General features: G+C 40.4%; 1 protein-coding gene across 3 annotated transcripts in view; it reads left to right on the plus strand.

Moving 5' to 3' along the window:
- The first annotated feature begins 1,539 nt into the window (after nt 1–1,539).
- Nucleotides 1,540–23,312, plus strand: part of IYD (iodotyrosine deiodinase) — a 56,219-nt gene continuing 34,446 nt past the window's right edge. The window contains exons 1-6 of one of the 3 annotated variants that reach the window (XM_051614215.1): nt 1,540–1,770; nt 9,305–9,499; nt 11,535–11,694; nt 13,496–13,652; nt 15,560–15,784; nt 17,802–18,143. In XM_051614215.1, the coding sequence (XP_051470175.1) occupies nt 1,596–1,770; nt 9,305–9,499; nt 11,535–11,694; nt 13,496–13,652; nt 15,560–15,742 (870 nt within the window). In that variant the 5' untranslated portion in view covers nt 1,540–1,595 and the 3' untranslated portion in view covers nt 15,743–15,784; nt 17,802–18,143. Of the gene's footprint in view, nt 1,771–9,304; nt 9,500–11,534; nt 11,695–13,495; nt 13,653–15,559; nt 17,737–17,801; nt 18,144–23,312 lie in introns of those variants that run through there. The other 2 variants (XR_007888970.1, XM_051614214.1) reach the window with 2 other exon arrangements.

Consider the following 23,312-nt stretch of genomic DNA (forward strand, 5'->3'; position numbering starts at 1 on the left):
CATAAAGATTATACATGCATAGCTGAGTAATTTGTTTGGCCTTACTGCTTTTCACACAAGGAGTTTGTATTTGAAGAGTGTACATGACATGTCAGCCAGATTATCATCATGTGTGGCCAAGCAGTATGGCCACACATTTCTTTTCCTGTGCACTAAGCTGGTCATTAATCTGTGTTTCCTGACATGCTGGCCCTTCTTGAAGGCAACCAGCAACATTCACTAAAGTATGGGAAGACAGGGAGCCTTTGGAGTGGCAGTGGTCAAATGGGGGCTGCAGAACCAGTGGGGTGAGAGATGTGAGTGGCTGGGTTATGGACTGAGAACCTGTCAGGATGAAACTTGTGCATAACCCAGCTTCTTCTCTCTCCCTGTGCGCCCTAGTTTCCACATCAAGAAAAGAGGGGATGCCCTGGGTGAGATGTGCAGTGCCCTCCAGCAGGTGCCAGTTGCAGTGTGTGGTGTGCCAGGGCCCTGAGGACACCATCTCCTGGAGTGGTTATAGCCATGGGTTGCTCCCACTTATCCTGGGGAAGGCTTATCCAAAATGCAGATTAACTTGTCATGGATGCAGAGAATTCAGAGCTCACCCTGTGAGATAAGGCTTGGCAGGACTGGTGCTTAGCTGGTACTAAAAAGGGCCGATGGGTGCTGGTGGCTGCATGCAGTCAGTACCCCTGTACCCTGCTCTCCAGCACACCCCCCCATCACCCACTGCTATCTGGCATTTCATTATCTGGTATATCCCAACAGTCCCAGATAGAAACAAGGGTTCAGTGCAGCTGCATTAATTCAGTTCCCAAGTAGCTGGCTGAGGTAAAAAAATGGGTTAAGCAGTTAGCCATTGACCACTCTTGAATTAGACCAGGATCCTATGACTTTTTAGTCTTTCCTAAGATAGCTGAAATGAAGTTTTAAAATTCACTGCAGCATAGATTTTCGACCCTCAAATATTTCTTTTTTTGATTCCCTGAATTCTTTTTCTGCCCCCAAACATCCAGGATGTATACAGAGTTCTGTGAATCATCTCATTCATGTGCCACTTTAGTTATCTGTTTTATTGACCTGTTTAAGCAGCCAAGGGCAGCGCTGCCAGCTGCTATTCAACTGGTGATATTCCGATTTCCTGGGATACATATAATATGACAAATTTTAAGAGGCAGATGTTGAAGAGATGCTACCAGTTTTTAAAAGTCACTTTCCTACTTGGCTCTTTCTCATAATTATTGTTTCAAGCAAGATTGCTGGGATCACTCTGATGGTAAAAATAAAGGGGAAAAATGTTTTGTGCTAGTCTGGGGTTTTGGAAGATTTTATTTTGCACTTGATGGGATTTATAGGTTTGTGTATGGTCAGTGCCTTGACTTGCTGCTTTTAAGCAGTGTCTTTCCAGAAATTATAAAAATCTGGGTCTGCTTAACAGCAGCAGCACATCACAGATGAGACTGTGGGGGCAGTGGCTAAAAAGTAGAAGCAGGATAGGGTCGAGGTCTGAGCCTTGGGTCCTCCCCTTTCTGCTTACTGCCCTCCCCGTTTAATTATTTCATTTTCAGGAGAAACAGTTGAACTTGGAAGGAAGGCTTCACGTTTCCATAGTCATGGCACTCTTTTCTTCTCTAACCCCAGTCTTTATAGCCATTATATGTGTTTTGATTGGGGTAATACTGAAGAAGAATAATGGAGAGAAGGAGAAGTGTGGGACTAAAAGCAAGTCTCACCCATGGGTGGATGAAGATTTAAAAGATGGCACTGATCAACACTTAGAGGAAGAAGGTAAGAAAAATCTTATCCATCTAAGCAGTTTTGTTGTTTGAGTTTGATCTGCTGATATAAATAAAGAAGATGTCATCTTCTTGACTTTTCCACAGTAATGGAAGTGCATAGTGCTACTGCTGCTATGTCATGAGCTTGTCAGCTCTATGGAAGAAGGCTGTCTTGGTGTAAATCTCTGTTTCCTCCAGATACCACAGGTCAGAGGGCAAAACAAAAATGCATTTTCAAAGACCACTTTCTGCTCCTCAGCGCAGCAGATCTCAGACTTATGAAGGACTCTGTGGGAAATATAGGAGAAGAAATGCAGGAGATACCACTGAAGTCCCCTCAGTCTCTTCCCAGGCCTCATTAGTGAGAGTAAAGGGAAGACCCAAGAAGAGTTTCTGTCTCCAAGCTGATTTTATGGACATCTCATCCCACTTTACTGTCAAGTGCTACATATGTGTTCTCAGCACTCGCAGAGAAGTTGGAAATGAGTTTATGACAGTTGTTACCAAAGTCCTCCATTTGTGACTTGTGTGAGGGTACATGACATGTTTAGCTGGATAAGCACTAGTATCATCTGCGAGGTGTGCTGAACAAATATTTAAGAACAAAATGTGGTAATGGTGCTTATCTCTGTTCACTCAGCTGTATATTTGAACCTTTACAGAACACATTTTTTTACAGTAGTGATTTCTGATGCACAGCTTGGGCAAAAGTCTGAGCACAAAATGTACATTTTCCAACTATTCTACATAGACTCTCTTCATTTCCTTATGAAACAAAAATCTACAGAGTTCTGTTCCTATTAAATTTTTAAACTTGCAGTCAATACAGCCTTTTTTACCCAACCTGGTTTCAAAGGGGGTTTTTGTGTTTGGTTTTTTTTTTGTGTGTGTGTGTGTGTGTCCCATAATGACACATTGCCTAAGTCCACTTCTAGGAAGCTTGTTCTTCTGCACATGTATCTTTTTCTAAGAACTATTATTTCTCTTTGTTTCTCAGTGTTCAGTGTAGTTTGAGCTAGTGTGGTGTATCGGTTTCCAGAAACAGTAGATACTTGGAACCTTTTAAATCACGTTGACTATTTCCCAAGTATACAAAATTTCTTTAAAAGTCAGTTGGTATGTTCTATCCTCCATTGTACAATGAAAAATAGATTCTATATAAAGCTATCCTGTATTTCCTTTGTCACTAATATCTTACTAGTTCAGTAAATGCTGCAAATTAAAATTCCCATGGGTAGTTCAAGTGATAATCTGTGAATTGACAGTGACATCTTTGACTACAATTTTTTCTATCAGTTAAAAAATTTACATCCTCTAAATAAACAAGCCTATTAACTTTTAACAAGGAGCCTCATCACCACAGCTCATATATATAATGCTAGTTGTTTCCTTTTTTTTCAAGTACTACATTCAAAACCATACTAGTTTCAAATAGCTTACAAAAATTGGCATGTAAATAGATATGTTTGTGCTCTTGCTAAAAGGAGATTATTTTTAAAGAAAGCCTCTCTCAGTGTACCATGTAATCCAACATTAAATTAGGCTTTTTTGCTATGTTGCTTTTGACAACAAATACTCATCTTTCCCTTAATACTATGTGGATCAAACCCAGTATCTTTGCAAAACAAGTGTGTCTTTTATCTCCAGAAAAATTAAAATAGTCATGCCTGGGGAAGCTTTTCCTCAGCGGGGGATAACCCAGCCTGAGTGAAAAGAGAATATGGCCACCTTGGTAAGGATCTGCTACTCTGCCAATGCCATAATTGAGTATCAAAACATATCCACCTTGTTGTCAGTGTTAAAAGTTTCACTGACTGGAAAATGCTGAAATGCAAACATGGATCTATACAAAGATTTTCTTAATCATAGAGAATATTTTACCTGCTGTGCAAATTCTACTGCTTTACTAGATTGTCTTTATCAGAAAAGCTTATTTCTACTTAAACATCTCAAGCTGATTTGTATTTAAACAGAAGGTTCCTCTTAGGAGAATTTTATTTAGGAGAGTATGAAGCATTTTTTAGCCTCATCTAAGGCTAGAATCTAGGGCTACCATAGGTAAACAAGATGAATTTTGGAGAGCCCCCATAAGAGGAAAAGGCAGGTGAAGACCAAGTCTTTGATACGTGTCCATGACCGAAGTGAGGGCGCTTTGCCAAGAGCGTGAAGTGCTCGATTAGAAAAGTACTGAACTTATTCAGGTGTCATTAGCCCCGTCAACCTTTCCTCAAGTGGCACTGCCAGAGAAGTTTCCCCTGAGAGGGCAATACCTTTGAGCACCAAAGCATAAGGTGCAATTAGCTGAACCGCTTGGTCAGACGCAGTAGAGTCACTTACTGACAGTGAAGGGCAGAAGGTAGAGGGCCAAGCACTCCTGAGCTTGTCCATGTTATGCTTTTGGCAGCTGAAGGATGCTTCTCAGAGCAGCCAGAAACCTAGCTTTGTGGTTAAGTGGAAAACATTAACTCAGTCCATTTGTTTAATGCCTTAGCTGGCAGTACTTCAGATTTGTTTGCATACCCGTCTGCCCTATAACTTTTTCCTTCATTTATGAGAGCTGGAATAAGAGATTGTTGTGTGTGGATTGGCAAGGATGGTTTTTGTGTGTGTCTATCTGGCCACGTCTTCCATTAGGCCATGTGTGAGTATCCTTTAGATACAGATGAAAAAGAAGCTTCTTCAGCCTTGTCTTGAACAATGAGTCACAAGGACTCTCTTCAAGAGGACATCTGATCCCAAAGTGCTGGTACCTCATCTCCCACTGCTTCAGGTTTACACAGTTAGATCTGGACTGTTGCAAAGACAAGTTCAGTTTTTAGCCCAGTATGCTTACTGTGTATTGGTCACTTTTGTGGTCATACATTCAGATCAATTTAATGGATAAGCTGAGTACAGACTCAGTTTATAGTGGTGTGGAGGGTGAGGATGAATTATGTTTGTATCCTTGTTACTCTGGTTATCAGTTGCAGAGATTAATAGTAAAGGTATTTTATTACTACATATTTAATTGTGGGTGATGTACTTAAGGACTACAACGCAATGTACCTCAGCCCAAATGTTCTACCTCTTCTGAAAATAGTCTGCTCATTGCTTTTGATTTTTCTAATATTAGACCTCTCCCACTTAGAAGCATTTCTCCACTTCCCAAGTTCAAAGGCTTAACATATCTTTTAAAAATACTGCCCACATGAATGAGGCAGCAACAGTTTAATTTTCCAATTCAATGACAGTTCATGCTTTGGGTCATTTAGGAGCACAGGAGTTACATGGACATGGTGCATCATTGTGTGTATTTCCCTGCTGCTGCAGACACCTCCAGCCTTTGTTATCAGCTGAATGAACATGAAAACTGGCCTTTTTTGACCCCATTTCTATAACCTTGCTAAAAAGCTATTTAAGAATTTCGTGCTACGGGTTAAAAATCCTCCTCTGCCAGCCCAAGCGTATTTAATACTACTCTATACGCATTTTTCCTGTTCCATCCTCTTCTTAGTTTAAAGGATGCTTTTTCAGCCCTGGTGTATACCCTCCTGTGGTTTATAAGCAGCAGTCACATTACTTCTCAGCTTTCCTTTTACTAGGTAAACCAGCAAATCTTCTCTTTATAAAAGTTACTCCATTCCTCAAAATCTCAAGAAAACTTCTGCAGCTGTATTCCAGTTTAAGATAATCTTTACTATATTTTGATGTTGGCTGCTTTCTTCCAGCATCTGCCTCTTCCGCTTGATATTGCTTTTGCTTAAGATCCCTGACCAGCTCTTGAGGTTTCCAAGATCAGCCTGCTAACCACTATTTATAACTCAGTAGTAAGACACTTCATCTCTCTTAGTTCCGTATTAGCCACACACTCAGTACAGGACTGGATTCACTACTGGGATGCCTGTAGTGGCAGATTATGTAGTAGTCTGCTATTAATAAAGAAAAAGACCTGACAGAGTCAGTTCCCCAGCAGTTTAAATCCAAAAAATCTGAAAGCTATCTTTATATAAATGTAGCTGTTCTCCTATGCATCATGGCATTAGACTGGAAAATCAGACTGGAGAGGAATTCTATGTTTAGGCAGCAATTCCTTAGAGAAAAAAGCGAAAGAGCTGTTTGGAAATCAAACACATTGCAAAACACATGGGTTGCAAATGAAGTTCCTCAATGATCAGCGTCAGGACCAAGTGTTAATATTATCTAGTGGTCTTTGTATAAAACCAAGGAGTGTTCAGGTGAAATCACTTAATGACATACAAATGGGAGCCAACAACACAGGAAAGTGTCAGCGTAGGTAAAATAAGTGGCCAACAGAATTAAAATGATAAATCATTGTTCTCAGTATAAGTTTATGTTACTAGGAACTCATGGTATGAATTTTTGCTAAAAAAATTATTACATTATTTGTGGGCTAATTATAGCTCCCCATATGAACTGCTGGGAAGAACACAAACATCATCCTAAAATGTATCCAGACAGAAATTTCTGATAGAGAAATAGCACTTTTAAAATGAGATTTCACTTGGAATATCTGAGCCAAAACCATTTCATATTTGCTTAGAAAGGAGGAAGCCTGATGACTATTGCAAATGTACAACATAATTGATGGCAATCTTGAGAACGTGGCTAACAAGATCATAGACTGACTAGCAGGATGTCTGTTGTCCACCAAATGATGGAACACACAGAGATGTAAACAAGACATTTGTAGTACTGTATAAGATGATGGCAAAAACAGGAGTATGTCCAAACCCAGCAATTAAAGTTACAGAGAACATACACTAAACAGATGGTGCTGATTATTACTTTTGGCTTAGCATATGGATAATGTTAGCTGCAAAAAATGAATAGCAGACATGTGATGGAAGACAATAAATAATAGATTAATTTATTATTTAAAAAAAGAATTTCCAGGAGGGTTTTGGGTTTGTGTGCTGGTTCTCTCAGTTCTGGGTTGTTTTCTGAGTCAGCCAGTATCCCCGTTTTGAGTGCAGTAAGGTTTTTAAGGCTCAGATATGGTGATTCTCATACTTTCGTTCACACTAGTCACCTCATCTTTGTCCCATGCTCAACATCTTTGAAAGTGCATTTCCTTTTTCATCATGTTTTTGTGAAGTTGAACCATCCAGACCATGCAGCAGTTTCACTTATTTTCTTCTATTCCACTTGGGGAAAAAAAAAAAAAAAAAAAGAAATAAGCAAACCTCACAAAATTTAACACAGCTTGGCCTTAGGTAATGCTGCAAGTTTTATGCTTTCTGACTTACATGGCGTAGGTTACTGTGTTAACAAATCCCTTTTTTCTGTTCCCAGTTGCCTATAGATCATTTAGTTGAGATTTTTTTTCAACCAGTTACGTCTAAGATTATTCTTATACCTCTGATTTAAAGAAATGCCAAATATCTCTGCTTCCTGATCCCTGAATTTTTCAGTCTGAGTTCTCCAACTTAATTTTTCTTAATTTCCATTTGTTCCCTTGAAAATATACAACTACCGTTAGAGATGTCCTTTTCCTTACGCTTTCATTTAGTCTGTTATATTGAGTGAACTGATAATCTCAGTTCAGGGGCACTTCGTTTTGTTTAAATAACATCCTTCCCTCTCACTAAAACCGAAGCTTAGAGAGTCACTGCGTAAGAGAAGAGCACGTCATTTTATTTTAAGGGATTGGATGTTTCAGCTGGGAAGCCCATTTTCTAGTTTTATACTTCCAGTAAAAGTCAAAGCAGGTACTGCTGCTGTTATTGCATCTTCACTCTTCCCTCTGTCATGTTTCATTTAATTTTCTGCACAGGCACTGGTTGCTCCTCAGGTTTGCTGTCTAGGTCTCTGCACTCAACTGGCCACAAGCAGCATTCTCTGTATTAAATACATCAATTGAGTCAGCTCTCTGACTACTGTCCTCATTCATATATGTAATTTAATCTTCCTCTTCATCCTTCTGTCCTTCAGTGTTCATGTATGTATTGATGGTTTACCACCTACTTGACTTTCCTCTCCTTGTGTTTCAAAACCAACTAGAGAGATTACACAAATTTCCCCCAGCCTTTGCTGCTGTTTGGCAAACCTCCTTTGCATAGATGTTAAACACTGGGCTCAGTGTTGAAGAGCAGCTCTTCCTCCCACACTACTTGCTAGTGTAAACATGGCCTTTTAACCCCGTAGTGTTCCCTTCACTGAGAGTGAGGGAGGAACAGTAAAAAAAGGAGGGTGGAAGTTTCTGAAAGAGAAGACTATCAGAATCCTAGCAAAGGGCAAGTCCTAGTCAGCCAGTTGCTATCGAATAGCAGATAATCTAATGTACTAACTGTAAACCACAACACTAGCAGGAAGCATAATCTTTTTTTCATTTTGAGTGTGCAAGATGCCCACAAAAATAATATTTACATTGGGTCACTGCTTCTCATTACTGTGGAGCCAGGCGCCTGCAGACTGTGACCAAGAATGTTTAACACAGGCAGGAAATGCTAAACAAAAAACCAACAACTTTCTGAGTTACTTCTTTGTCTGTTGTTTGGTGACCACAATAATATTCTGTTTAAAGTCAACATGTGAAGCTAGGTATATTGTAGCTTCTTGCACATGCTGAGCCACACTCATGGATATTTCAATTCTGTTTATAAAATGAACAAAAAGTCAGCCTGGTCTCTGACAGCTGCATACCACTAAAACATAGAAATAATGGCTGTTTGAGTTTCTATTGGAGACTGCTGTAATTCTGGAATAGTGGTCCAATGGTGACTGAAAAAGAGCTTGAATATTTTTTCCTGACTTAACAGTCTGTAGCAGATTGCTCAATACTATTGACTAGTCAAAATGCAAAATTTAAATGGCTTTAGCTTCCACACCATAGTTCCAAAAAGCACTATCCCTGCTGATTCTAGGAATGCAGGAGAGAACCATACTGAGGTCTTAAATTAAAGACAAGAAACGCAATATCCTACATCTGATATGTTGTTATCCTAAGTATAGGTGCCTGTCATCCATTTCCTCTTATGCTGAAAGTACCATGAAACCAAAGAACTTAACCACAAAGTTGCATTTGTGCAAAGCCCAGGCTTATGATGCTTCTGCTATGAAATATGCATATGGAAGAAACTGACATTCTGCTCTTCAGAGGAGATTTTACACATCTTGATAGTTAAGCTCTGTCCTTAACTTCAGGTATTTAATAATTTTTTTTTCTTGTTAGACTGCTTAGCAAGGAACACGCTTGGCGGTATTTACGTGTGGAGAAAAGCGGGCTGAAAGGTTGGCCACCTTTGCACAGGCAGGTTTGCAGACTGAAGTGGAGAAGGCCATAACTTGTTTGTGGATCACACTTGCTACAGCCAGCCAGGGCCCTCCTGGTATTTAAACAAAGTGTTTATTCAGTAGCTGGAGCTAGGGATCAATGAGTTGTGTCAACTGGAACCTCAGACTTTGACTTTCCAGCGGAGCACAAGTGCAATGTATGCCATTGCAGGCCAAAGTGCATTGTAGTTGCAGATGTCAAAGATATAAATAGTGTTCTCCAGAAAAAAAAAATAATAAAAAATTCCCTAACCACTTTTATTTTCTTGCAGAGGCTGATGAGGAGTGGCAAGGACTTGAGGAAAATGTTGCCCATGTCCCCTTCTTTGGGGAGCGTTACTCTGAGGCCGAAATGATTAAAAGGTCGCAGATGTTTTATGAGCTTCTCAATAAGAGGAGGTCTGTCAGGTTTCTCAGTGATGAGCCAGTCCCCAGGGAGGTTATCGATAATGTCATCAGAACAGCAGGTATGTACTGAGTGCTTCAAGGTCTGGAAAAAGAAAAAAACAAAAGGATCAGCATTGCTGTTTAGCTGTGTAAAAATGATGTGGAAAAGCCAAGGAAACTGGTATTTGGATTATGGTTTTCCTAGATTCACCTGTAGTCATTATGAGCATCCACTGGTTGGAAATCACTCAGCTTGAGCAACTCTGTGTCAGGGTCTGGTGTGGAGCATTCCCAATTCCCTTGTATTTGCAGTGCACCCAAAAAGTAAAAAAAGACACATTTCAACAGCATGAATAGAACATTTCATTTTCAAGCTTTAAAAGATCTTATTTAAAATAAAATTGATATACAGTCAGTGAAACATCTTTTAAATAGAAATATTGAACTGTTTTCTCTCAAAAATGTCAAACCATGTGTTCTTCACATGCTTTAAAATTCCCTTTATTATGATGGCATTTATCATGTGTGGCTTTTGTTTACTGGGGTTTTTTTTTCCACCAAAAAATGTGATGAAACTATCCCAGTCATGTGAAATATTTCAGTTGACATAAATGTCTGGGGTTTATTATGAGAAAAAAATTTCAGCTAGAGCAAAAAAACCCCACTTTTCCAGTCCTTTCAGCATCAGTAGCAGATTTCCATTGTATATGACTTGAGAGTTATGCTGAGGATCCTGATTGAGATTATTTGACTGAGTGTCAAAAAGATTTTTTTTTTTTTGAGAACTTCTCTGTTTCAAATCATTACTGTAATGTCCTGGCCTAATCTCCTCTCTGCTTTCATAACATTGACTTTAGCCAGGAGTGCTTTTGACCCTTAGTATTTCAGTGCTATGAAGAGCTGCTGTTAGTATAGGAAATATTCATAAGCTGCCTGAGAGAAAAGTTCAGTAGCCTCTAGCAGGATAAATAATATAGAGATTCTGAGCAACTGATGTGCATTGTTTTCCCTTTAAAAACTGTAAGCATCTTTGTAACTTCACTATAATGAGTCTCCATCTTCCTGTAATTAGCTGCGAGTCATTAAAACACTGAGCATGTTTTGGCAAATGCAGCAAAGTGAACAAGCCTGGAGTGTAGACGAAGTAGTTTGTAACCCTGAAAGCTTTGGGCTGTGTGGAGGAAAAGAAAACAAACCAAAATATAAATGTCTTTAAGTTCTGATCCAAACCTGAGGAGAGGCACTGTTAGTGATATAAACACTCACATAAAAGGTAGCTCAAACTGCTTATTCAACACTTCTTAAACTGAATTCAGTATTTAGATAGGCAAATACAGTATGTGGTCAAGACCCTCAGATATTTTAAAAATGTGTATGAGGGGCTAAAGAGACCTGAACAGTCTCCTTAACCTGTTTCTCTATAATTTTGTACAGATAACAGTATTTTTCAACATCTGGCTTTCATCTGCTAGGCAATTAAAATATTCACCAGTGGTATTGGTGTCCGGTGGTATTGCTGTGTAATAATCAAGGCTGAATAAGCAAGTGCAGACTTAATACGTACACGCTTACATACACCAGCTGTCTTTGGGACAACAAATGCAAACTCGTATGCTATATGGCAGATGTCTGCATTGTGCAGCTCCTCATCTTTGACAGTCAGCAACAGATTCTTGTGGGTGGTCACTTAGCCTTGTTTCCCTGAAAGCCATTAGTTTTACCCTTCTGCTAAAGCCACATTTCAAAATTGGTTGTATATTCAGACTGTGTTGCTTTGCGTTGACATTACTTTGTGCATATGTTTCACCATAATACTGCCTCATCATGAGAACTTTAAAGGGATTTTTACAAATTCCTAATTTTTGTTTCCTGTAAGATGGCTGTATGAAAGGACTAACCTCTGTCGTTGAATGGGACTTCACATTCTTTGAGAAACAAATGAACAGAGGATGTCTGCCAGAACTTCTCAGTCCTTTTCTTCTAATCTCATCAATTGCTTTCCTGTTGTTCTGTTGGCCAGTCTGAAAACCCACAGAAGGGCCAGTACCTCTCACAGCACACCCTCCTTAAGCATTGTGCCAACTAGATTTTCACCTTTCCTGTTTTTGTATGAAGGCACTTCACCCAGTGGAGCACACACTGAGCCCTGGACCTTTGTGGTAGTTCAAGATCCATATTTAAAACATAAGATTCGTGAGATCGTAGAAGAAGAAGAAGAAATCAACTACAAAAAAAGGATGGGAGACAGATGGGTTAATGACCTCAAAAGACTGAGGTATGAAAAAGTCAGCTGGCTAAGGTTCTCGTTTGAAGGGAGCTGTGTTATGGTCTAGGAAAGACTGTATTGGGAAGTTTTAGTCAGGCTATTTTTCTCTTCATTTCCCCTCCCCTCCTTATTTTCAGGAAGAAAAGAAAAACAAACTGAAAATATTCAGCTCAATTTTTAAAACCCTGTTATAAAATTGTTCTTTCAAATCCGTGCTCCTTAAAATCTCCTCAGCTGTATATATTTCCCAATTCCTGATCACAGAAAATGAAGAAAGGTGGGGTCAGAGACTGCCCCAGACAGAGAGTTGCCAGGGTCAGCTGAGAAGAAGGAACTCTTGTCTGAGCAAATGGAGTTCCCACCCAGCAGAAGCAGAAAAAAAAAAAAAAAAATTACTCTCTGTAAATGTTAATTCTGGCTGCCTTGTACTCAGGACCGGGTGAGATGCAGCACCTAACATGAAAGAAAAACTCCCTGTACCTGTGTACTTCAGTCTTACCAGAAGAATGAAATTAGTGACTCAGATGTTCAGTGCACCCTTTGTTTTTGCATGGTTTTGTCTTGATCCTCAAGATGATGGGAATCTTACTGAAAGCACCACAGTCTAGAAAACTGAAGTGATAAAAGAAACTTGTCTTGATTTCTTCTAGTGTCCTTTTCATTTTCTTTCTCCTCCTCTTGCATTTAATATATTTCTGAGATTCAGTTTTGGAAAGAAAACCTTAAAATTATGTGTAGAATTACACCTTGGTGGCTGGTTCATAAAATTGCCTCCAGTAAAACAGAATATATACTCTCCATCCTGAAAGTTTTCCAAGCATTTGGCTTCATGATTATTTTTTTTTCTGTGTAACTTCTGTTGCCATAACTCTTGTCCCAGTTTTTTCCCTTTGTTTGCCAAACAATGAAGCTCCCAAAGCCATTGGGAGTTTTGCTGCTGACTGTGGTAGCCCCAAGGCTTGTCCCTATGCAAGTGCTGAATTACACAATATTTAATTGTTCCAAATGCCCTCCAAAGTCTGACTGACTTGCTTAACTTCACACAATGGGAAGATGTCTACTGAGTCTTGGCTTGCCAAATGAAGAGTATGTGCAAAGCTTTATAGGGTTAATTTGCCCTACTTGTTTTATAATGTTATTATTTTTCAGATGCTTATGTGCTATGTAATCAACTGAAATATAGTGAGGGTTTTTTTTGTATTTTGAGTGAGAACAGTAGAAAGCATGCATTTTCTTATCTACATCCTACATCATAATTCTATATATTGCCATTAAGAAAACTGGGAATTGAATGAATTCTAACAGGGCTGAAATACCCAGAAGCAGAATAACATTTTTTGCTGTGAGACTACATTTAGGTTTATACCTTAGACAAAGAAGCTTTAAACTTTTCTGCCAGCAGTTTTACCTGCAATCATAAAAAAGTTGGCACTGCTGATAACAGGTGGAGCTGCGAGTCCACAAAATTCTAGGAATTAAATAATCTCAGGACAAAAATGTTCATGAGGCCAGTTCAAAGATAAGAGGCCAAGAGCTACCTCCCATTTTTTATGCAATTCCATGCTTCAGAGTGAGCGCATCAACTCCTCAGCTGAATCTGTTAAAATTGAGAACTCTATTCAAGCATTTTTTTATTTTAATGTTTCTGTTTAAGCTGATAATACTTAATCCTTTGCAATAAATGTTCTAAGCTCCAGTCTACTGCTATAATTGCCAAGTTCCTTTAGTGCCCCTTTGCAAACAGTACATGTGACTTACAGGAAAGTAAAAAGATTGCAAATTAAATGTCTTAAACATTATTCTTTTGCAGAACTAACTGGATCAAAGAGTACTTGGACACTGCTCCCTATCTGATCCTCATTTTCAAGCAGGTATATGGACAGCTTCCAAATGGCAAAAAGAAGACCCACTACTACAACGAAATCAGTGTTTCTATTGCCTGTGGTATCCTGCTTGCTGCACTGCAGGTACATTGACAACTGGCTCACTGGGAGTCAATCTATTGGTTCAGGTTACATACCCACTGTTCTGAGGGTGGACCTCAATTTAGATTTTAACATTATTGGTCCCCTGGATTACTACAACTAGTGGCAATATGTCTTAATTTTGAGTTTTAAAGTTATTCTGCACAGGCCTACATTGAGAAAGTGATTCCTACCCTCAGAACAAGAAAAAAAAATGTAATGCAGTGTACTGTCACTCTTCTGGCACAGGCTTCAGCCCCTGTGCTTTCTGCCTTATACTAACAGGGCTGACAGGGTCTGCATGGCTGTACAGTGCCACACTGGCCCCTTCTCTTCAGTAAGCCCTAAAACATGGGTTGACCCCAAATCATTTTTAGTAGACAATGCTGGAAAAAAATCAGGGACATATTTCACAGAACAGCCTGTACAATTTCAATCAGTCTTACTGAGGCATTTCTGAAAGTGAACTGATTTCTAAAGCTCAGCGTGTTTCACATCAGCCAGCTGGATTTTCTCTGTGGTTTCTCAGTGCTCAGGTCTCCTTGTTGTATCTGATGTATTTGCATGAATTTTTAAATATTGAAGCTATCCTGATTGTTAACTTGGCCTATCAGCAGGATAGTGAGAAGGTGCCACCTCTTATGTAAGCCAGTTTCCTACCAGGAACTGCCATTTCTTCTCTACTGTTTTGAGTGACATTTCACTGCCCATGATGCTATTCCTTAGGAGAATCTTCAGCATGGGAAATCTGATAAATGAGCAGTGCAGAAGCACAATGCTGAGGTGTTGCTGCTCTGTAGCTGCCCAGAGCTCTGTGTTTTCCCTCCATGGAGCTGAGAGCAAAGGAGATGCACAGGGAATGGGGCAGAACCAGCACTGTGTCACTAAGGCCTTGGCCAGAAGCAGTAGGAGTGAAAAGGCTCTACTTTCCCCTGAGCCAGCTCACCATCAGGTGAAACTTCTCCCTACCAACTGTCTCTTTCCCAACTCTTAGAAATTATTTGACAGTGTTAAAGGACACAGTGCTTTGGACTCATAACATTCAGCACCACCACTGTAGCCTTTCTTGTCTTCACAGGCCATGTAGGTTACTTAAAATGAGAGTTCCATTGCCTGAGCACTTCTCCTTGGCTGACTTTTATACCTCAAAGCCTCCCAAAATGCTTGCTTTACATAGAGAGACTTAAATCCACATTCACAATCCTCAGAAAGCACCTCAGGGTTGTATTTAGGATAGGGTCAGCTCTTTAGCATTTGTCAGATTGTTTAGTTTTTTAATGAGATTTTGTATGAGAGGAGGAGTGATGCATAGACTTAAGTTCAAGTTCTGATGTAAGCCTGAACATTGGCCATTGTGAGAGATGGCAACAGACTCATATGACAAACTCTGAGGAAGAGCACGTGCTCCCTATCCCTGCGAAGTACAGCTCTACAGGAACAAATGGTCACAAAGCTGTAAGACATCGTTTGTCAGGCGTATGGGGGCATGAAATGAAACATTTCTTTGTACAAGCCAGATGAACCCCATGGGATGATATCCCAGTGATATCTCCACAACTGCACCTCCACTTCACTGTAGCCATGGGTCTTCCATTAAACTGAGCACTGCAGGCAGGCTCCTGCTGTGCAACATACAGACATGTCAGGCAGAGTAAGGCTATTTCTATTAGCCTTTGCTGTTGCTGCGGTGGAGAAATACTGTACTTTTTCTGTAGAGCAAAGTAGGTGCCTTTTGTGGTACGGTTGAGGCTACTAGTAAATCAGGTGTCCCAAAACCTACAGAAGAGTCTAATGAAGCAGCATTTCTGGGCTAGACAGTAGGAGAATGTGTACAGGTCTGGTGAGAGTAATGGATACAGATACAGAGCACAGACCTTTGTCCCCCTTTCTTGCTGTTTCTCTTGCTGCAGAATGCAGGTCTCTATACTGTGACCTCCACACCCCTCAACTGTGGTCCCCAACTCCGGGAGCTGCTCCAGCGCCCAGCAAATGAGAAGCTACTCTTGCTGCTTCCAGTTGGCTATCCCAAGAAGGATGCTACTGTGCCTGCGCTGACCCGAAAGCCACTGGAAGATATTATGGTTGTCATGTGAGCCCAGTGCCACAAGGAAGAAGCACATCTCTGCTGCCAGCTAGTAAGCAACAGCCTCTGAAGTTGCTGTTTCACTGCTGCTTCCATACGTTGCCCTCCTATGTCACTGCTGCTCTCGCTGTTTACACTTGTATTTCTTTTAGTGCTAGTCTAATCACAGTGGCTGCTTCTACTAATAGCAGCGAGCAAGCACTGTATTTGACAGGGGCTGTTGTGCCAGGGGACATGTACAATGACGTTTAAATGACTTTTGTCACTTGATTTTTCTTGTGCAGTGTATGGAGAGATCTTTCTTTGAACTGAAATGCGTATTCTCTTTATACTCATGTGATTATCATTAGGCAGTTATTTTCACTTCAGAATTTTAGTGGAGGTTGTATTAAAAGATATAAAGAGGTGAAACCAATATGTCTTATCTTGATCAGGATGTACTATTTAAATGCCCCTTCCTCTTCATTATGTTCAGTTCTGTGTTGGAGGAAGCTAATTTTCTTATATACAATAGTATTTTCCCTACTTGATTGATCTCAAAAACCTTGACTGTACTAGGCTTTCTTAAACTACTGCTGGTACAAGTGTCTTTGGCTAGGGGAGATCTAGTAGGAACAAGGCAATCAAGTAATTTCCTTGTTACCATTTATTTATACACGTTCCAGAGACAGATCATATGGCAGCTGTCAGTCATGCCCCCTATGTTTGTTGCTTCCACTGGAAGTGGCTCAGAGGAAACAACTATTCTGGTTACCCCTTTTAACCTACAGCTATTCTGTTTTCACACCCTGCAATTTAAACTGCTGTAGAGACTGTTAACACATGAGAGGTGGTTTCATGTCACACCAAATCAGGCGTATTTTGGTTTATTTCGAGGTAAGACTTCCTATTAGAAGCCCTTTCTACAGGCGAGATGTGAATGGGCATCTGCGGGGCTTGCTCACTGCAAGGGCTGATGCTGCTGATACCTGCGCTGGTAGAGCCCCCTCGTGGGGCTACAGTTCCTGCTGGCTTCAGGAACAACGCAAGATGAAACACTGAAAGAGGCAAGTCCTTCCATGAAGCTGCCCATGTTCTGTGAAATATTTTCCCACCCTACTTTCTGCTGCATGTGACTTCAGGCATATTGAGCCAAACTGGCGTCAGCCTTCAAGGTGAGTTGCTCAAGTTAAGTCGCTGCACCTTGACTGAAATCAGTCCTGTTGAACATGACCTGTTGTCAGCTGAGAAAGTGGAGGGGATAGTATTTTGCAGAGGTACAGCTTTGTGTGGTGTGAAGGCCCCTCCATCACCCAATGAGAAAAACTGCTTGTCTCTGTGGCAGGCAGTTTGGCTGGTATTTAGCAGGCATGGCTATGTGCTCACCTGTTTTACTAGCTCCCTTTCACATCCTCAGTGGCACAGCAATGGCAGGAGGAGCTTCTCATGCAGACCTGATATGAAAAGAGCTTTTATAACTACATCAAAATAAAGAAGTCCTGTTTCTACATGCTTGCAAGGTCTAAAAACTGGTCAAGGAGAGAGGGAAGAGCCGAACCAAGTCAAGGCTGACCAGCTGCAGGTCCCCAGTTATCCAGAATTAACGTTAAAGTCAGTGTAGCAACGTTTCCTCTGTGCAGATGCTGCTCTGGCATTTCAGGTGCTTTGGCTAAGCAGTTTATGTCTGCCCAAAATGTATACAAAGCCTACTATGTTTGTTTTAAATCAGAGTTCGTATCCATAGAGGGCTGATATTCTGTCACTTTGAGATCTCTTCTATAGCTACAGAAATAATCTGCTTCTGCCTGGCCTCAGTCTGCAAAACAAACAGCATATTTATTCCACAACAGCACTCAGAGAAACTTACCAAATGAACTCACTTTAAACCAGCCTGAGCTTGCATATATAAGGCTATTTCTAGTATGGTTTCATAATTAAAAAACAAACAATGAAGAACTAAACCACTTTAAATATATTAAAATTGTTACCATAACAATAATAAATATTTGTATATATATATATATTTTTAAAGACTAATGGTGGTTTTTTTTCCCCCCATATGTTTCTTCTGGAAACTAATGTACACGTAGTAGCATAAACAACCAAGCTGTCACACCTACTGGAAAGTGGAAGTTTCTACCCTGGAAAGTACTTCTGGAATCACAAAATGTATATAAAAGATGGGTTTTTTCTTAAAAAAAAAATCCTATTCAAATGCAAATACTCCAGTAGTAGTACAATGACTGATGATATTGCAGTGTCTCCTATAAATGAGTTAGTGCTCCTGTTGTGACAAGCCTACTTGGAATTGCCAGTGTTCTCTAATAAAGGTGCTGTCTTTACTTAAAAGACAAATAAGAGTAAATTCTGCATTCTCATGTAGAACGTTCTTTAATAAAAAGAAGTTAACATCTAAATTGATTTACACTTAACTAAGGACTTTTTTCTTTCTTTAGATTAATAATGCTTTTCCAGGAAGACAATGTTCTGGGAGGAATATCACCGACACAACCAGTACAGATTTAATTTTTATATTCCTCTCCTTGTTACCTTTTAAACCAAGATTAAAAGCCCTTACAGGATTAGCAAAAGAGGCCAGAACTTGGCATCTCCTCTCATGATACCTTACGGCCACATCTCCCAAAGGCTCTAGACTCTATCTACTCTTTTAGAAAATGACTGTACCACTTATATTGGAACTAAGCCATTTAGCAAGCATATCTCTAAATATGAATTTTCTAGAATCACAGAATAATCAAAGTTGGAATGCACTGCCAGTGTTCATCCTCTCCAAACCTCTGCTCAAAGCAGGTCTAGTTAGATCAGGTTGCTTAAGGTTTTGTCTAGTCAAATCTTGAACAACTCTAAAGCTGGAGAGTCTAGAACCTCTTTGGGCAATGTGTATGGTATTTGTTTACTTTCATAGTAAAAAAAAAAAAAAGTTTCCCTGCTATCTAATTGGAATTTCTCATGTTTCAACTTGTGTCCATTGCCTCTTGGACAACGCTGTGTATGTCTGAGAGAAGTCTTGCTTGTTGTCTCTGTATCTTCCAAGGGGGTAGCTGCAGACACCACTTAGGTCTCCTACGAATCTTCCCTTCTCGAGGCTGAACAAACATAGCTCTGCATGCTCCAGCTCCCTGGCCAGTTTGGTGGCACCGGCTGAACATGCTCCAGCATGTCATTCTCTTTCTGGTAGTGAACAGGCCAAAACTGGACACAGTATTCCAGAGAAAACCTCACAAGTGCCGGCAAGGATCAATTCCCTGGACCTGCTTGCTACACTTTTACTAATGTAGCCCAGGATGTGGTCGGCCTTCTTTGCTGCAAGAGCACACTGCTGGTTCATGTTCCACTTGTTGTCAGCCTTCACGAGCTAAGTAACTCCTCACCCTGCTCGGGGCAACACTTGGGTGGGCTTGTAGTCTCATGAGAGTGAACCTGCAGAAGTGTGAAGTGTCACCCAGGAGCACAAGATGTGTGGGCATCATCTCACTTGCCCTCATCTGCTGTGAGGGCAGATCTAGTGGCAGAAGTGTGCAGCACTGAAGGAGTTCAAGACCTAAATGTCACAATCTTTAGAGGGTGGGTGGGCTCATATGAGAAGAGTGATGCTTGGGAAGGAGAGAAGACACATCAGTCAGGAGCCCTGTACCAGGCTGCTGTTTGCTGTCAGGACAGCAAGAGTGTGAAACAGCATTCATAAGCTACAAGAAAAGTGCTGGAGGAGGTGTTTGTGTGGACACAGTCTCATGAGCAGAGATCTTATATGGAAGGAAGGAGGGGAGAGTAGCCCAAGAGTAGCAGATGACTATGCTGAGCTTTCCCTTTTCTGTTAGGGTTGTGTGAGTGGCAGAAGTACATGGCAGGGACAGTGTTCATGAGTGAAGTGACATGCTCTTGTGAGGGAAGGGGAGTCTTGGCTGACCATGTAATCTGCTGTACAGGCATGGTTTCCTAGACCAGAAAGCAGATGCCCTTTAGCTAGCTCAGCAACACATGATTTCAAGTCAAGCCACTCCCACTAACTGCATGATGCACTATGTGTCATCTCATTAAAAAAAAACAACCAACCAATCAAATAAAAAAGCAACCAAACAAATCAAAACCTTAATCTCTTGATGATCAGACCTTCATTGAGCACCCTATGGAAACCTTGGTAGAGCATGCATTTATTTGAGTCACCCTTGCGCCCTTTTGTCAAAGCATGACTGTTCCTTTCCTTGTTCACAGTCAACTATTGAATGCTACCTCGCAAAAACATGTGTGGGTTTCTTTGGGGAAAAAAAAAAAAAAAAGCTGCTAGTATTGAATAACATTTCTGTGATACTTCTTTTAACTGTGTGGATAAATTTGTATGCATTCAAGGACCCTTGTTGTATAAGGTTTGCCAGAAAAACAGGCTTGAAATCAGGTGCAGCATAGTGGGTTTCATCACAACCCAGATGATTAAAGGAATGAGTATCACATGTTGTTGGAGCTCAGACCAATGGCAAACTGCTCACCTCCTCCCACTGCATGGATGGCTAAAGTGGCATTGGTTTCAGTTTCTCCTTCAGTACTGAGCTGTAAGCCACTGCAGCTCACCTGGTGCTTCATTAGCAATCCAGCTGGCCATGAAATAAGGCAGAGAAGCACTACTGGAGCAGTAGCATCTTACCTACTCCATCATCTTCCTTTCCAGCTAGGTAAGCCAGAACTCAATTAATTTTGCTAGAAAGTTATTTATTTCTTTTAATTAATTTTTGTGATTTGGAGTGTAAGGTCTGAGAATTCTGTCACACTGGTATATATGCCTATCTCCTCTATAGCTTGGATCTCAAATATGTGATCAAGTATAAGGTTTACATAAGTTAGCTGGGCTGTAGTAAACATCCAAGGGTACTGCTTTCAGCTCAAATAAAATAGCAGGTTGTCAGTATTCAGCTTAGTTTGCAAACAGTTTGAAGCTAAGCGTTGTCTTGCATTTGATGGAGATAACTCTGTCCAAGGACAGCTACTGGGTTTGAGCTGGTGTGCAGGGATGTGTTAAGCTGTAGTTTATCAGGTATGTATTTGAGCACTTATTACCATCTGAGTCCACGCTAGTGCAATAAAGGCGAAACAGCTTCTGTGTGTAAGGAAGGCTTCATGTGGTGCCGTGTATCCTGGATCAACAGGAGCATGCAAGCCACAACCTTGGGTTGCACTTTTAGTCTGACTAAGCTGCAGCACTTTGAAGACCTTCAACCAAGTAGATGTGCAGTCAGCATCTGATTGCTTTATTTCTTTAATTGCTATATGAATCTCCTGAACTCATGAAAAATTAATTTTGAGAAAGCATCCAGTTTCCACTCCAAGGCAAGATTAGCTGTATTTGAATGTCAGGTACTGACAGAACATGAATCTACAACAATAATCCACTGTTTCCAGCAAAACACTTGAAAGAAATAAAAACTTAAAAGCTAATTCAGCCAGCGTATAAAAGTGCTAGGAAGGTTTTTATCCAGAAGCCTTGCCTTCATGGGTCTGTAACAGATCAGACCTCCATGGACAGCATTAGTACAAGGTTGGCTGCTGTATTGTTTCTGAACATCCACCTGAGCTCAGTCATCTACATTGCTCCCTCCACACCTTTCTCATCTGGATCACCCATAGTGCTGGAGACCTCAGCCTCAATACCAAGTGACCATGAGGGTCACAACAAACAACAAAAAGAACAAAATGGGGAGGTGAGTCTGTGAGTCTTCCCCTCTGCTCTGCTCTCAGGAGACCCAACTTGGAGTACTGTGTCCAGTTCTGGAGTCCCAGAATGACACAGAGCTCTTTGTGTGAGTCCTCTGACATGGTGACCTAGAAGAATAGCTTTAGAAAGACAGAACTATGGACTGGTAGCCAGAAAAAAAAAAAAAAAAAAAGAGAAGGGAAGAAATACTGAATTCCATTCTGTTAAACCTGCAGGAGCCTCTAAGAGCGCTATCCCTGCAGCAGACTTGCACTTTCAGTATTAGTGTAACATCTCCGTACCATTAAACTTGTTCTTTGGGTTTTACAACTGAGGAAAACAGGAACAGAGTGAACTGAGCAGCAACTACTAAGTAACGCATGAGTGTCCACAGAAAGGGGTGAAAGTTGAGAAGAGCTTTCCTGCACTGCCACAGTGGCGTGGGTTCAGGATTGGTCATTCTGTTTTTTCCTGTTTATGAGCTGGGGTGCATTAAATTTAGAGCTGGCTTAATTTGAGGTGATTATATGGCTATTGAAAAATCTCTGTGAGTCCTGAGATTATGTGTACCAATGAGTGATGGTTTAATTGCTGCCAAGCAGAACAGTGGAGCACCACTCCTATTTGGTATAGGACTTCTTAATTTCTCACAGTGCTTCTTATGCTTAATACAATACAGCAGCTCATTCTCTAATTATGGTCTCCATTTTTCTTTTAGCTGGAAAATGGAGTTGAAGCATACAGTGGGAGAACAATTTTAAATGTAATGAAGTATAAATATTTGTCAGAGCAGAAAGGTGGTATAATTAATCAGCATGCTGGACTGTTATACATGGTTTTCTAAATTTAAGTATTAATCATGTATTCTACACAGTTTTGCAAAATGGTATGAAGTAAGAGCATCCTCAACTTCAAACTAGGATGAATTATCAATTAACTTTGGAAATAGCTGGTCCTGCAAAGGGAAGAAAAACAGACTTCAGGAGGAAGCATTGAAGTATTTATAAATGCACTATTTAGAAATCAAAACGGGTCCATGTCTCCAGTGGCTTAACCGCATTTTTAAGAAATCATGAAAAGAATTGTGATTATTTGCTTTTACTGCTTTGGAGACCAAAGCAGTATATGCAAGTGTAATCTCTTGAAAGAGACTTAGAATTTCTTTCATGCTAAAATGGGTATGTTTCAGACTGCCCTTGAAAGAAGATAGTGCATTTTCAAGCTGTCTGCTAGCCAATATATCAAACTAACAACAGATCGACTGTATATAGGATTCCAGATTATATTTCAGCTTAAGGGTATGTTCTGAGTTGAACAGGGTTTGGGAGCTCATTCCTGCAGGTCAGTGATACCGAGACAAACATGACCCACAAATCTTAAATACGTTGTGTCTTGGAAAGCCACACTTTGCTACAATAGCATCATTAATGAATGGTGGTCAATAGACGGTACTAGATAGTGAGATTTCTTATTGTCACTGCTAACTCGGGCTGTCTAAGTGTGTGTAAACGTGTATGTATACAAATATGTATGTATACATGTCTATGCAAAGCATGGGTGAAGTATGTGGCACAGCAGAATTGTTCTTCCCCTGTGTGATATGGATTGGTGCTTTCTAAGTGGCTGCAGTTTTGCCACTTTCCCAGGTGGGAAATCTTGGGCAAACACTAAACATTGATGCTTTTAGAAGGTACAGAATTAAGTCTGGGAAAAAGGTCTAAGGGAAAAAAGAATCTTACAAAGTGTCTTGCTGGGGACCACTAGGTGGCATAAGAATACTATATAGGCACAGGGACTTTTGCCTGGAAATGAACTGGCTCATTCAGTCCATGTACTCATGTTACCTTTTACCATAATCTGTTACCCAAATCACAGATCTAGGAAAATGCATCTGAAA

Source organism: Apus apus, chromosome 3, assembly GCF_020740795.1.
Source record: "Apus apus isolate bApuApu2 chromosome 3, bApuApu2.pri.cur, whole genome shotgun sequence".
NCBI classification, from domain to species: Eukaryota; Metazoa; Chordata; class Aves; order Apodiformes; family Apodidae; genus Apus; species Apus apus.